The sequence below is a fragment of the Fulmarus glacialis genome, unplaced genomic scaffold (assembly GCF_000690835.1).
Source record: "Fulmarus glacialis isolate BGI_N327 unplaced genomic scaffold, ASM69083v1 scaffold3827, whole genome shotgun sequence".
NCBI classification, from domain to species: Eukaryota; Metazoa; Chordata; class Aves; order Procellariiformes; family Procellariidae; genus Fulmarus; species Fulmarus glacialis.
In genome coordinates this window covers 53,586-69,291 of record NW_009222421.1, presented here as the reverse complement: position 1 = coordinate 69,291, position 15,706 = coordinate 53,586, and the positions used below count along the sequence as shown (strand labels likewise).

Genomic DNA, 15,706 nt, shown 5'->3' with positions numbered 1-15,706 from the left:
TTACAGAAAAACTTTTAGCTTTTCTGCATGCCGCTTCCCCTTTTGTAAAATGAGAGCAGCACCGTTTAAAATAATAAATCCTGGCAGGTCTTGAGGAGATCAGATAGTCTGGTGAGTATTTCTGCTAAGCAAGATCACCGGTGGGGCTGCGTGGAGGAGGCATTTGGAGGTTTAGCAGAATGAATCCTCTGAACCTTTGAGATTCACTCAGTGCTTCTAGAGAGGGATAAAAGCGGAGTTAATTAAGCCATTCCCAAATCCCTCCTGATCTGTGACCATGAAGTAGCTGCCTCTGCACAGTGCTTTCCTCAGCTCTTGATGTACCTGAGCATCCGTTGAAGCCAGAAGTATCTGTTTGGCTGTTACCTGCATGTCTGGCACCACCGATCTGCTCGCAGAGGAGTGGGACAAAGTCCTCCCAGTCCCCATTGTGGTATCGACAACGGGTGAGGATACCGCACCTGATCTCCCAAATCCCAGCGTGTTATTGTAATGAACAGTGTTCAGCCTTGAAGGGTTAATTAATGTGTATCAGGGCTGTAGGTGATTGCTCGCCCGTGGTTCAAAGTGAAGAAAGGAGCGCAGGAATTTCTGGGGGGAGCGGAGGGCAGAGGAGCGGGTGCTGCTGCTGGCTGCAGTGACCTCTGCTGGGAAGCCCACGGCTGCTCTGGTCCGGCGTCAGCAACACGACCCGCAACTTGATCTAAGCCGTAGGTTTCTTCCCAAGGGATTTCCATCGATTTTTTTTTTTTTTTTAAATTTTGAATTCTATTCTCTGTTAAATAGCTTGTCATTTGAGTGTCCGTCTGAGTAGAGAAACGCTGTGAAGGTCAAGCTGCCTGATTTGCGGGCGTGCGATGTGCACTTCACTGGGAATACTAAGCACTGCGTAATGCCACGATTAAGGCCCTGCTGGTCGTGGGGAGGCTGAGGCAAAGTGGAAAAAAATACCTCCTTCCCATCTCAGCAAGCCCCTCGAGCGCAGCAGCCATCGGCGGTTGGAGTGGCTGGTGTGCACAGGTATCACCTCCCAAATGGACATCTCCTTCCAAATACCCTCATCCCTATGGGGGTGGCTCCCTTGGTACTTTGGGGGTGATTCAGCTTCTTCTGCTGCCTTCTTCCCCATTATATTTTAGATTCCCTGTCTCCCTGAATCCCACATGCTCATATCCTGCATCTGATTTCAAAGAGGACCCCGCAATGGTAGGACTAAACCCTTTCTCTCCCCTTCACTTTAGAACCAAGCGAGTTTATCCGCCTTCGGAGAGCGCAGCGGCGCAGTGCCCATTTGTTTTGCAAATCAGAAAGGGGAGAGGGTCTTGCGGCAACCCTCAGCGTGCGGCGTTGCGTGTCTGATGAGCTCTTTTCTAGCCTCTGCCTCCCTGGCTGTTCGCCTTTGTGGGTAACCCACCCGTTAGTCCTGTGGGTGACGGTTAGGTGTTGCTGGCAGCTGTCTCGGAGGGGGTTAGGTTGGTTTGGAGAACCTCTGAGGTTCTCAAAAATAGTAATGCAAAGCATTAATATGTGCATGGTAAGAACTGTATGGCAGACTAAGTTGGAGGCTTTAAACAGATAATGCTATAGTAGATATTTGCATTAAAATTGCCTTCTTGATCACGATGGTATGAGATACACAAATGATCACGTGAATGTGCGTGTGCGTAGAGCAAAATAGAAAAATACATATAATAATTTCAATTAAAAGTGACTATTTGCTTGAAATGTCATTTGGGATCCTAGTGTACCTTCAGCTAACTTCAACAAGGCAAAACTGCCCTTGCCCTGACTGTAACCTTTAAGGGACCAGGCATTAGACCTGCACAGCAAAATAAAGGTTTCCAGACGTGTGCTGTGTAAAGCCAAGTGGGTGGTGTGTTGGTTTCCTGTTGCTAATATTAAGAACTTAATTTGTGATGCAGTCTACCTGGAAATTTTGCTAAAATATCATGGGATTTACCAGATATTTATGTAGAGTGAGGAGCCTACTCATGTATTTGTTGCTCTGACATCCTGTAGTGCATTTTATTTGAGTTCACTTATTGTTGATGTTAAATTTCCTGTGTGTGAAGGTCCTTCTATGAATGCAGCTTTTGATGACTGATTATGGGCGTGAATTCAGGTCAGTCATAATCTTTCCAGTGAATTCAGAGGAAATTGGATCAGCCTGCGTTCTTACGGGAAAGATCCTGCTGGGCGCAGGGGACCTTCTGCTCTCGGCATCTTCACGCAGACGCTAGGGCACTTGGGACCGTTGACGATGAGGTTCTGACAGCTTAGTGAAGCATCTTAATTATGCTACTTGAACCCTGAAACATGCAGAGAGTTTTGCATTTGCTGGCAATGCACTTTTACTTACTTTCTGAACGTGTCCTTCTATTGTTTAATGAGTGCTCTCTGCTTAGCGTTTCCCAGCTTTCTTTTGCTCTTAAAACAACTGTCTGCAATCGGTGTAATAAATATTCTGCCCCTGGCGTTGTACTGGTAGTCTCTTTAGGGTTTGCACAAGTTAAATGTATCCTTTGGAAATTATTTGTAAGCATTTAAGGAGCAAACCCAGAGAGGCATTGCTCTGAGTAGTTAATTAGATGTATGCTTGTAGAGATGATTTTTCTCTTTAAAGCTAGCATTTTGACAAGAGGCTTAGTGGGAATGATGGGTGGGAATGGTGAAGGTGTAGAAAACCCATGAAGATGCTTGGAGCCATTGCACAGATACTGAGGGGTGCTTAATAACGCTGCAGGCAAATTCGGGCATCCAGAGCAGGAGTGACATCGGAGCAGGGCAAATTTGGTGGGAAGGAGCTTGGGGCTCTCGTACGGCTGCTGCCTACCTGTGCCAGCTTCTGCGCGGGGGCAAATCCCGGCCTTCTCCATGCCAGCCCGCACCCTGCCTCTGTCACCCCCTCGCACCCTGCTTTGCTGCTGTCCTGAGACTTCAACCTCCAACCAACCATCTTCATGCATCTGAACACGGGAACTGTAAACCTCTAATGCCCCAGATACTTAACCCTTGAATATTTTGGCTTCAGAGAGGATTGAAGGAATTTTCTGTGAGTAATAACAGTATTCTGGGCTGCGAAGCACTCCTGACTGTTTACTTCGGTTAAGATCATATTTTATGATGTTGAATAAAGCGTTGACAAGTAGTGTCTAACTAAAAATAGCTTTATGTCTTGCAGGCATGTAAAAAAATAAAAATCAGTATTTCATGTTATCTTATGTTTTTTCAGGATCAAGCATGAAAATATAGTTGCCCTGGAAGATATTTATGAAAGCCCGAACCATTTATATCTGGTCATGCAATTGTAAGTACTGAACCTACTGATGTTTTTGTGTCAAAATTGCCCACTCCTCTTGTTCTGGTTTTGTTTTTTAACCCACAGGATGGGATACGTGAGAAGTATTTGTCTTGTGTGCTGCAGTCTGCAAAATCCTCAGCAGATGGTTAAAAATGTGTCTCCAGGCGTGATGGGCTGGGCTGTTGTGAAATTGGGAACTAAGGTGTTTTGTGAATAGTCTCACCCAAATCAAACCAGAGTGAAGAGGAGATGTTAAGGGGATCAGAACTGGCTCTATACATATGGAGTTGCCGTGGTTTAGTTCTCTGAGGCTCAACAGATACCTGGTCTGTACTGAGCAAGAGGTGACCCGAGATGCCACCATGTGCATGAGTGCTGGATTTGCAAGAAAGCATCATCCTTGTCTCAGCAGCAGTGGTAGCTCATACCATTCTTGACACGTCTCTCTCACCAGAGCCCCTCTTCTTCCCCGTTTTCTCCCCCTGAGCCTGAGAAGATCAGGATCCCATCAGGTGCATGATACGCTGTGGCTGACCTGGTCCTCCCGTCACATCCACCTGGCAGGGAGGAGGGAAATGGTGCTCATACTGCTTTTTCTTTTTTTCCCCGTCTTTCTGAAATCAATTAAAAAACGTGATTTAAAATGTCTTCTTGCCATCTCTAGTCTCTCTCTTTTTCAATGATGAAGTCATCTCAAACAAGAGCAGAGCAGACAGGGCAAAGGCATAAAGCACAGCTGCGAAGAGCCAGATGTGCTGTAGGGAAGCCTGGAGCATCGGATAGAGGAGGCAGCTCTGGGGTTGATACCCCACGGGAAGCTCTGGGAGACCATGTTGGTCCCTTGTCTGTTGGTAACGTCCAGGCATGGAGATGTCGTTAGGAGCTGTTCTGCTGGCAGTGTGGGAAGGACAGTGCCCTGTACGATTTTAATCTGTTTTTGTAGCCCTACATTTCAGCCCAGAGTGCTGCAAAAGGACTTGCATGGGAACATCAGTGTCATACAAATTCCAACAAACCAGCTGGGTTGTCGGAAGTACCAATTTCGTGACCAGTTGATTTACCAATCCTTATTTTTGTTTAATCTCTTTAGAAAAAAACAAATCAATATTACTCCTACTTATTATTAGCTTATTTAATGTAGCATAACCCTCACTTTTCTAAATTTCTTACATCCAGATCATTGCGTTATCTGAAATGTAGATCTGTGATCTTAGGTGACACTGAATATGTATTAGTATAAATTTCTACTTGCTCACAATTCAACACTTACTAGGAAATTTTCCTTTCTGTTATAGCTGTATTTGTAAACCCAGACAACTAATTTTCCAAGGGCCAAGCATTTAGCTGTTCCAGATGGACACAGCTTCACTGATGCCCACCGGGGTGGGATGCCTGGCTGAAGTCAGCAGCCAGAAACCTGTCCGCAGCGTTCGGGGTGGCAGCTCTGAGGGTGCCTGAGCCCCGACAAAGAGCTGCGGCTTGTGTTACGAGGTAGACCAAGACATCCTGCATACAAATGCATTGAGCTGAATCTGCCAGGGAGCAGGATTGATACTTTTTATCCTTCCTATTAAGAAAAAGCAGGAAAAATCCTCAAAAACTACAGGGTTGTTTTATTTGAATATGGGCACACGCTTGAATGCAATCAAGGGACAGCACCATAACAAACTCCCACTCATGCAGAAAGCCCGTGTGACAAACCTTGTGTGTGCGTGTGCTCTTAATCTGCCTCAGCTATGGGGTGCAACATGTTAGCTTAAGCTTGATTTTATCACAGTCATTTGACGTTAGCCCTCCTTGCTGCTGCTAGCCCTCTTGCTGCTGAGAATCAAACAAGGCCATGTTGTCCTTTGCTCTGCACAGGGTATTTCCAAGGAATAACTTTTCTGCGCTTTCTTGAAAAAGGGTTGTGTTATCCCAAGGTGGAGAGGACGAGATGGCCAGGTACTTACCCTCATCGCTGTTGCATTAAGGATGGTGCAACCTCTGCACTGCCTCTGAATTTTCATCAGTAGTTGGGATTGGCATCAATTGGCATCGATAGTTGGGTGGCAACTCCGAAAGACTCAAAATCCATTCTGCATGCCTCCTTTCCCGGTTTCCGTCTGGGAGAAGGCATGCATGGATAATCTCTTGTTTCCAAGGTAACACCAACTTGTTGATACAATAGCTGCGAAGCATTGCACGGCATGAGGTATCTGTTTGTTTACATCTCTGCCCTATTTATTATTAGATTATTAGGGTTTTTAACTTCTCATTTTTGTATTTCTCCTAAACAAGACAATAGTTGCCTACATTTAAAACTGGGGTTTGATATGAAGTAGAAGGGGTTCTGATCAAGCAACTTTCAGGAAGCAGCATTTAGATTAGAAAAAAAAAAGGGGGGGGTAAAATAAGGGCCACTCAAAGATCAGTATCATGGGCACAACAAATCTCAAATCCATATGCCCTTCTCCCTGGCTCATTGCTTGCTAAGTGGGCACTAACTAATGTTTCCCAAGGGAGACGTTTTGTTGCGTGGACAGCATTTTCATTACCAGCCTTTAGAGCAGTCCTTGCAATGTTGTGGAAAATCCACATTACAGCCCCTGAGCATCTCACAGCACCTCTGTGGGAGAAGGCTTTTGGAGGCAGACCAAGCCTCCCTGTGTATGTTTGCCCTCTGGTACGTCTACTTTTACTTGAAAGCCACGCTTGTTAGCAGGTCAACTTAAAGGATAAATATTGCACCTCGTTTATTGTGTCAAAGACGTGGGCAAGCACGGTGGCCGAGTCTGTGCTGGGCTTGGTAGGACAGGAGGTGAAGAGGCGGCTGCCCGCGTCTACTTGACACTTAATTTATTCCTGCCAGTCCCTCTGGGAGCTCTTCCCAGGGTTGGTGAATCTGTCCTGTATGTTTCCTGGCACAGTCATGGGGAAATCTGATCTCTGGCTTTGGTTTCACCGCCTTGTTTATACATACATTGTATACAAGCCATCATAAAAAAGTTCAAACTGTCACAGTCCTCTTAGTGCAAGGTAGACCAAAGTCCAGTTTGGAGAACCCCAGATTTCGCAGCTCAGAATTTCATGTGCTGTCTCAAAGTGTTAACTTGTTCCTTAGAAATGACTGGGCCATTTTTTCTTTATTTATTTTCCCAAAACACAGGGTATTCCAACCCAGTCACTCTAAGTTTGGCAAGGTTATGGACAACTCCATGCTGTCTTTTGCTCCAAGCAGTATTGCTCAGCTTTGGTATGAGGTGGAGTTACCGGTGCAGCTGCAAAGCAGAATACAGATGTAGGATAATTGCTGCCTCTCCTATGATGATTCTGCTAAAATTTTGCAGGCACTATAGAAAAGTACTGTAGAGCATTTAGATTTTGACATATTTCCATTAAGATGATGTGCTTTCAAACCAAGAAAACACCTGCTCCTTTCCAAACTTGGATTTCCTATAGTACCGTTAAGACCTACACAGACAGCAAAGACAAACACTAAAATACTCTGAAAGTTTCATTCCTTCTGGATGCTGGGTGAGATTTCCCTGGAGGATGTTGTAGAAGACAGGGGGAAATAAAGTGCTTTCAGAAATGAAAGTTTTACTGAACAATGTCTCGATATGGTAGTAAACTTTGTTAGTGAGCAGTTACAGGATTTTTGGTTGCTATTGGTGCAACTTGGCAAGAATTACCCTAGTGTATCTTCTAAGCTATCTGCCTTACTTCACCTCGTCAGTATAGGGAAATATCCTGATAATCTGCTGTGGTTAGTACTGTCAGATACTAATATTTCATTGGCATAATCGGCCTCTTTGGGTATTGATGATTCATCTTGTGCATGCTGGAAAATCATGCGTAAAAATGGATTTACATAAACACGTCTTTTCTGTCTGAGTGTTTCGGGACCGTTTGCAAACGCTGTTTCTGAACGTGCTGCCTGGGCAAGTCGGAGCAGATTCCCAAAGCTTGACTCTGACTTCATCCATATTGTTGGCCAGCATCGAAGCGTGAAGCAGTGAAGTTTGGTTTCCTGCAGATTTGTGTGCGCCCTGCCCTAGTCACAGCCCCACGGGAGCTGGGGCTGTTGCCTCTCCGAAAGGATATGGGGCCATGTTAAAAATCGATGAAGACATTAATTTCCTTGTTCTCCTTTATTCATCCGTATTTGCTTAAAATATGTAGGAACTTAATATTTTTGGTATCTCTACTCTTCTGTCAAAGTTGGTTGAAGTTCACCCAATGGGTCAGAAGTTACTAAGGGCTGGCAAACTGGGAGGGGGAGCCATTGCTTCACTGCCTTTGGAAAACAGGCTAAAAATAGGTCTAAAAAGGCACCTCCAAATTCATCTGCCTGTCCCAGGGCAGGATGTACTGCCAGTCAGCCTTAGCAGATGTTTTTCTAACCTGTTCTTAAACATCTCCAGTAGCACGCTCCCCAGGGAATCAACGCCATTGCTTAAGGTCCTTATGGGTACGGAGCATTTCCTAATAACTAAGTATTCCAGGCTGCAATTTTAACCTGCCACACTGGAAGTCTTGTTTCTCTAATTCCTCCTGAAGGTAATGAGACTGTTCAAATGGGTAAAGGTTACAGGAGCAGGCCCTGGAAAGCACGTAGCTAGGTCAGTAATGATCGAACTTGAACACCCACCTCTGAGTTTCTCTGCACTTTCTTTTCACAGTCAAGAATAGTGCCAAATCCAGAGGAATTCCTATTAATACCAGGATCTAGTTAAAGAAAGTGAAAACCCTACCGCCAGTCTGGTATAGCTTTCCACCTTGCTGGAGGGCTGTGCTCCCAAAGAGTGGGTCTGATCCTCTCGGCAGGAGGGCTGCTTTACCCGGATCCTGTCAGCTGGTGTTTCTGATTCTCCAAGGAAACCAGAGTATTTCCCCTGCGTGAGGTCTTTCGAGGCTTTGACATCTCTGCTCAGAACAAGCTTTTAGTGTGAGCAGCCCGGTTCAGTCAACCCCGAAATGCTTCTCCCTACCTTTGCAAAAAAACCCAGCCCGAGCTGAGCCTAAACCCCTGACCTTGGGGTTTTTCCATCTTGGCATCTTAACTCTGCTGAATTATTAAGATGATTTCCATCCCAGAAAAGCCAAGATGACGGGAGCTCCTTCCTGCCGGGCGCAAGTCACGCACCGAGGAGAGCCCTGCCCAGAAGTTTGCAGGCTCAGAGTCCCGGTGTCCCCTTCCTGCTGTCACCACACGCCAGCGCCTTATAACCCTGTAACGGCTTGGGAGGCAGCTCTAACAGGCAGGTACCTACCTGCGGTAAAATCTGCAAAAGTTTTTATTATTACTGGAACTATGCTGCTTGTGATTTTGCCTTTCACCGGTATGTTTTGCAAATAAGTAAACTGAGTGCTAAGCCATGATTAAGTGCTGAATTCCCTCTGTTTTTTGAAAGCCCAATGCCTGAGTGTACTCCGAGAGCAGCCAAGCATGGACGGGGTGTGCAAGTGACATTTCAATGAAAATATTCAGCCTCCAAGAAAAACAACAGACAATGGAGGGAAGTGCCGTGTTTGCCAGGTTCCTTAAGGAGTCTAGCAAGGACGCACTGTGTTACAAAACAGCGATACGCACGCCAAGCCGCTATCACATCAGGATGCTAATTAAAGCAAAACATAGATCTGCCGCACCGCATTCATTCGATGAGATTTATTCCCATACTTGGGGTTTTTGTGCCTGTAAAGCCTTATGCAAAAGACAGAAAAAAATATCTCTGCATTCACAATGGGATTTACATGAATGATAAAAGCAAGATTGTTCTTTAGCAGCAGAAAATACTTACGTCCAAGCACCTGAAAGAAGCCCTTCAGCAGCACCTTTTTCTGCAGATGGTGTTATTATCATTATTAGTAATAACAGTAATGGTAACAGGAGAAACACCACCAGTAATGAAGAACACTGGAGCTGATGACCGTGGGCCAGGGGATTCAGTTTGTTTCATGGTACAGGATGGGAGATCAGCTGCACACCCATAGACTCTGCTCTTTATTTCCAGTACTCCTAGCTCAGCTGAGGTGTCTCAAAAGGGACAGCCCGAAGTAGTGCCTGGCACCCGTTGAAAATACACTGGGTCTGTGTCCAAAGCCTTGGACCCCATGCTTCCAGCACCTCTTCATGCTGCGCAGGAATAAGATGTGTGGTAGATGTACGTGGCAGATGGATCTCATGGGGTTTATTGGCTAGGACATTTAATGGATGGGCCAGGGAAAGACCTGTTCCCAATTCCTGGTCAAGCAAATATACATGAATTTTATATTAATCAGTTATTGGATAAATTATTCACTTGGTTTTGGTTTTTTTGGAGCAAATGCTACTTAAGAACTACAACACCAGGAAGGCTGATGCAGATCTGGGCATGCGAGGAAGGAGCCTGCAGAGTGTCAAGGGAGCTTTGCTTGGGCTTTGACACAGCTGAACAGAGACTTAGGGGCTCTAGTGAGGCAAGACTTCGTTTCCTCACAGCTTGTGGAGTGAAACATCAGTGATTTGGGCAAAGCAGCCTTCATGAGTCTGCAGTGGAACAAGAAATGGCACTAACTATACCCTGTGGTTGAAAAAAGTCTTTTGCTGCTTCTATGGACAAGAGTTTTTTGAACTGGGGGGAGAGTGCTATAGAAGGCACAGCTCTCCAGGGATGGATCCAGCTGGTGAACGTGGAAAGCAAAGTGGGACAGCAGTGATAGGGTTGAGCATGTGTGACACAACTGGGAGTATCAGACCGTGATCGTGGGAGAAGTGCTCAGGAAAATGAATCCTGGGCCCATCACAGCCTTCAACGTGGACATATTGCAGATGTCACCGAAACTGCAGAACTGGGACGTTAGATTTTGAAATCGTCCTTATTATTTGGGCACGTGCAATACAGGTTTCGGTTGCAGCCCGTTTCTAGTGCTTAATGCAGTCAGAGCATGGTCTATCAGTATAGCTCAAAAAAAAGATATCTTAAAAAAAATCATGCCTTATCTTCAAAGGCATGTTGACTGAACAATACAGGGCACCCTGTTAAAAGGCTAAAGGAGTTAATCTTCCTGAACTTCAGTACTTTCCCACTAGAGCTTTGCAAGCTGCTAACCACATAATAAACTGACCCCTGGCATCATGCCCCTGGGAACTGGGTAGTAGTTATTAATCCAGCATCAATTTCACATCTTTTTCTTTGGGGAAAAAAGATTATTACATCAGTTGGGTTACGCTGGTGAGTGTTCAATACAAAGGAGTATCTCCCCCTTTCCAGTGGCTGAGAGGTTATAAGCAGACTAGGAAAGATTAATGTCGGGGTAGATTTGTTGGTAACAGATTAATAGACCACAGAGTGATCTCCAGGATGACTTTTAGACACCTGTAATTGTGTGGATTGTGTATGATGCCAGAAGTGGCATGGTCCTAGCTACCCTTAGGACTTTGTTTTTTCTGCTTTTTTCTGGCTATGCAGGACTTTCAGTAGCTCCTACTCCCCATGTCCCCTCTAAACACAGCGTCTTCTCCTGGGAACATCACTGACCAGCAGCCCTGTGCCTTCCTTGTACTGTTTTATGTGTAAGGCCTTCAGCCGTGGCTAGGAGCAGGCGTTTTAAAGTCCATGGGCATCAGTCCAGCCTTCCTACAGCAACACAGGAATGGTGAGAATCTTCTTCGTCTTGGGGACTATAAAAGGCTTTCTCATGATGATTTCCGAAACCACTTATAGGCAGTCACTTCCAACAGGTGTAGACAATGTCAACACCCTTGCTCCTAAGCTTGCATTCATTATTGTGAGCTTAGTCTGAAGTGTCCCAGTATGAATTCATTAGCAAGGCAACACTGAGGGTTTGTTTCTTTTTAATCAAAGCGCTATGCTACATCTGATGGGGAGTGATTTTTTTTCCTTGTAGCCTTGGGAATAAAGAGATAATGGAGAAACATTTCTGCATTTTCATTGAACAGGCAGCATTATAATGTTGTTTGCTTTTACAGAAATGTGAACAATTCAGATGAAAATGGGTTTTTTCTTTAAGATATCTGTTGTTGCAAAGCTGCTGTTGTCAATAAGGAAGACAAGAGGTTTGGCCAAAATTCCAAATAAACTTGGTTCTAATGTATTATTCTTTAAAGTTACAGAAAGATTTGAAGGGCTCATAAATCAGACAAGCATATCTGACTATTTTCCTATACTGGTGAGTCCAATAAACAGTACTTTCTGAGGGTTATTTGATGTAATGCCCGGTCCCCAGTAAGGGCCGGTACCAAATCCTTAGGGTGAGAGTATGTGTCTTGATTGGTTTTTTACAGCAATAAATTTTGGCAGCATCAACTTGAGTTTCTTCCTTCAGCCCACCAGCAGTTCCCTCGCTAACTCCCCAGTTAGGGCTCCCTGTTGCCGCTGGGCATGGGGGCATATGTGCCCGTGTTGTATAGCTTGGTCTGCTATAGGCAATTCACAGGGCAGCAATATATATCTGCCAGTAATCCTGTGTATAATATCACTGCTTCCCTGAGAGCAGGAGCGAGGCCTTTCTCTCCAAACAGCAGGCAGGTGGCTATTTAGAGCCCTAGCAATTTTCTCTCCATTTTGTTGGCTTTGGATAACCATCTCCTTCCTTTCATGCCTTGCCCAGAAGTTTCATTGCTGGTTACTTGATGTTCGCGTAGTCACTGAACGAGTCTTTTACATTTAGTTCTGCATCTTTCAGTACGTGGTAATTTATGCTGTGGTACAGTAAAATCAATTAAATAGCTGGTGTTTGCTTCAGGAGGCAGGGGCTTTGCAGCAAGGCAGATAATAAATGTTAAATCCATATATGCCACAGTATGAGAATTCATTATGGTATGGTAGGATCCCTCTCAGACACGATGTGAAGGCATTCTGATTAAATGGTTACACTCATTTAAACAGAAAGGGACTTTCATATCCTGGAAAGCTTTGAAGTGAAATAACGCAGCATTGAAGCAAGATGCAAAATTAACATTGGCGTTCACAAGTCCGTTCTTTTACATGGTGAAACCATTATTAAAAGTTGGTTTTCCCTCTTGAGTTTTCTTCTGGAGGAAAGTTGTACAGACCGTGGCAAAGGGGACAGTAGTAGGCTGACGAGTGTTACGTGTCAGTGCATACCAGAAGACATTTAATGATTTTGTAGCAAAAAACCAGGCTCAATTTCCCAAGCATGCTCATGTCTCAGCTCCGACTCTGTTCTAGGTAGTACAGTCAGGCAGGTTACTCTGCTCAAGAGTCTGTATGCGACTCCAGTCAGTGTTGCACTAACCTGCAGTTATATTTTTAGTGTATTATCAAGAGACTCTGTGTACAACTTCTAAAAGAACCCATTAAGCAAGATGATGACGAAGCATTATTATTCCATTCATATTCATGCTGAAAGAAAAGATCTTTTGCTTTACACTTTGTCTTGTACTTGCCCCAGAGGCTCTACATAGGGCCTATTTTTAAAGCCAGGGAGATTCATATAGTTTTCTGTGTCTGGTCTGGGCGCCAGGACTCTAAAAAGGATTGTGTAAAACCTAGAATTTTTAATGGAAATTCAAGTTGCTGTTTGAAATCCTGTTTTGACTTCCTTTTGTAGTGCTGCGGTTACCTCTTCTTACAGAAACTATTTTCATAGGACTGCAGAAGTTCTTGCCATAGTTTTCTGCTTTAAACATTCTCCTTGGAAAACTATTCAATGGAAAATAAATCTGGAGGGTTTTTGGTTTTTCTTTTTTTCTGAAACAGTGGTTAGGTCTGCTCTAGCCAAACTTTTACTTTTTTAAGAATTTTATAGAAAAAGAAAATATTGCTGCTGGTGAAGCCTTTCTTTGATGCATTTATAGAACATGTGCTCATTTTATTCAGATTCATGCCACGTGGATATATCTTAGCCTGTAAAGGCCATTTTTTCCCTTAAATTGGAGGAAAAGTGTGTTCAGGGACCCAAATACTTATGTCGTCTTTCCCCTTCTTCTCCAAGACAAAATTCCCATTTGGGGCTGTGTGATCCTGGCTTAGCTGTAAAAGGCTGTCTGTACTAGAGTACTGAAGATGGTTTGGAGGGGTTTGCTGTTTATTCTGTCTGATTATTCTGTTGGTTAGTAGCATTTAACCACCCTGTAATTCTATTTTCTTCACTCCTAATTGATGATACTCTAAGGAGCACTGACATCCTTGGGTGAGACATAGTGGAGCCTTTAAATGTCCGTATGTCCCCGAGAAAAGAAGATACCCCTCCCCAAAATGCATTGTAATGAAAAAGAAGTCAGAAATACAATTTGAAATGCACTGAAAGAGAGCTGCCTTAGGGTTTTTGCTGTTAAAACTCTGCCGTGAGTCTCGTACAGCTCCAGAAGAGGGATTATTCCTCTAGGAGAAAAGAGAGCCAAGCATCCATTCTGCCATCGTTATGAAGCCTCTTGTCGTGACAGTGGTGTTATATGTACTCAGTCCTGAAGTTCATGGTCACCCTGTTGCAAAATATTACCCAGTGCCACTGGACAGGAGACGTGTAAACATAAGCGATACTGAGCAGAAGAGGGGGAAATTACCTCGCTTTGATTGCTCGCGAGGCTTATCTGCGGGAATATTTATCTCATCGCAGCCCAGGGTCTTTTCCACTGATTAATGCTTGTTTCCCTCTAAGCATGGGGCAGGACCGTTTGCAGAAAGTGCTTCTGACATTTTGCTTCTTGGGGCTGGAAACTCTCTGCCAGAAGCTTTTAAATCTGCTCTTTTCAGATGGTTTCGCAGCTGGACTTGCTGTATAAAGGGTTTGCTTCACATTGGTGCTGTCTTGCCTAGTTTGAAGGGTGGCGAGGGAAATATAGGTTAGATTTCTCTCACTGAAGATTGGGTCATACTTTACACCAGACGAAATATATTTTTAAAAGAAAATTTCCTGGGGAAGGGCATTTTATCTGGCACCCTTTTCCCTCAGGAGTTTAACATGGTTGTAGTTGGAGTCCCTTTCCTCACTGTTGAGATGTGGCCACTCTCAGGAGAGCCACAGCAGCTCCTAAAAGCAGTATATGGGACCATTTGGGGAGAGACCATTTCTCTGCTGCGTATGGGCATTTACTTTATAACGGAGTGGGAGTGAGGAGTGCTGCCTGCAGGCAGGAGCAGGCAGGAGCAGGCAGGAGCAGGCAGGGCTGCTGCCGGCAGCACTTCCCACCGAGCTGGAGAGAGGTGCTTTTCATCATAGAATAGTTTGGGTTGGAAGGGACCTTTAAAGGTCATCTAGTCCAGCCCCCCTGCCTATTCCTGCAGGCGGGAGTAGGCAGGGACCTTTTGAACAGTCTCTCCTTGAATCCTGACCCTACCTGAGCTGAATTAACTCAAGAAATTTGCTAGTGCATTCATGGCTGTGTACGTTCAAAAGTTTAGTGGAAAAAGGCAACTGTTTGCACAACAGCACAGGCGAAAAAACGAAGGGGGAGGGAAAAAAAAACCCAAAACCTGATGTAGCCGCTGTCTGTGCATTTAGCTGGAAGTCTAGAGCTGCTCTCTGGCCTGAATATCCTCTTTCTTGGAGTATGCTCTTAAATGTGACCAGGTGATAGTCGTTGAATAGGTTATCACCTGTGGCTGAGCTTCATTCCTGACCGCATTCTGCTCTCAGCCCGCTCCGCTTGCGCGTATCTTCAGCCAAGGTGTTCTCCTGCACAAGGTGTTTTCCTACACGTTTCCCTCATCGCACAGGCAGATGTACTGCTCTCCAAAACTGCAGCAGCATAGCGTGCCAGAGACATCCCAGAGGGGACTGTACTTGATACTCATCTCATCTTCTGCTGTGGGTCACCTAAAGCAGGTCTGTAGGTTACAACCCCTTGGATGCTGGCGGGAGGCAGGCGCAGGTATATTTTATTGCTTGGTTGCTTTTCCTGTTGTGTGACAGCCTCTGGCAAGGCAAATGACATAACGGTGTGCCTCTAATGTCGTGAAGGTCCACTGCAAATAATACCCGTCAGCTGTTAACGAGTCAGGAAGGATTGGCTGGCTCTAAATTTCGGTACTGTGCTGCGTGTGCTGCCGGTGCAGCCCCCGAGCAGGGGCTCCTGCTGCCACCGCAGGGACAGTGGCAGAGAAGGCAGCTCACGGCTCAAAAGAGGAGGAGGGAAAAACAGAAGCTGAGCCATATGGTACAAAAAGTAGAAGCAGACACAGGATCTCAGTGGTGGGTGCTCATTAGACTGTCTCTGATGTGCTGGGAAGACGGAGTGTATTCTGTTGGAGGAATTGCAATGTTCTTCTGTAAGCTAAAAAATGTAGCAGTGCAGAGTGGGTAAGGGACAGGTCTCTTTATCTATGGAAAAATATTCTAGCCTGTTTACCAGCAATGTGTAACAGGAACCAGAGGCTGCTGCTCAGCAGAGTCTTGCAAGGATGTTTTTTGTGGTTAGAGCACACAGGTCTGAAAGTCTTGAGCTCTTGACTTACT

At 45.0% G+C, this 15,706-nt stretch overlaps 1 protein-coding gene across 1 annotated transcript in view; it reads left to right on the top strand.

The window, feature by feature from the left end:
• The first annotated feature begins 370 nt into the window (after positions 1-370).
• LOC104079394 (calcium/calmodulin-dependent protein kinase type 1D-like) overlaps positions 371-15,706 on the top strand; it is a 59,512-nt gene continuing 44,176 nt past the window's right edge. Inside the window, exons 1-3 of the mRNA XM_009581427.1 lie at positions 371-446; positions 1,242-1,416; positions 3,233-3,307. Of these exons, the coding sequence (XP_009579722.1) occupies positions 371-446; positions 1,242-1,416; positions 3,233-3,307 (326 nt within the window). The remainder of the gene's footprint in view (positions 447-1,241; positions 1,417-3,232; positions 3,308-15,706) is intronic.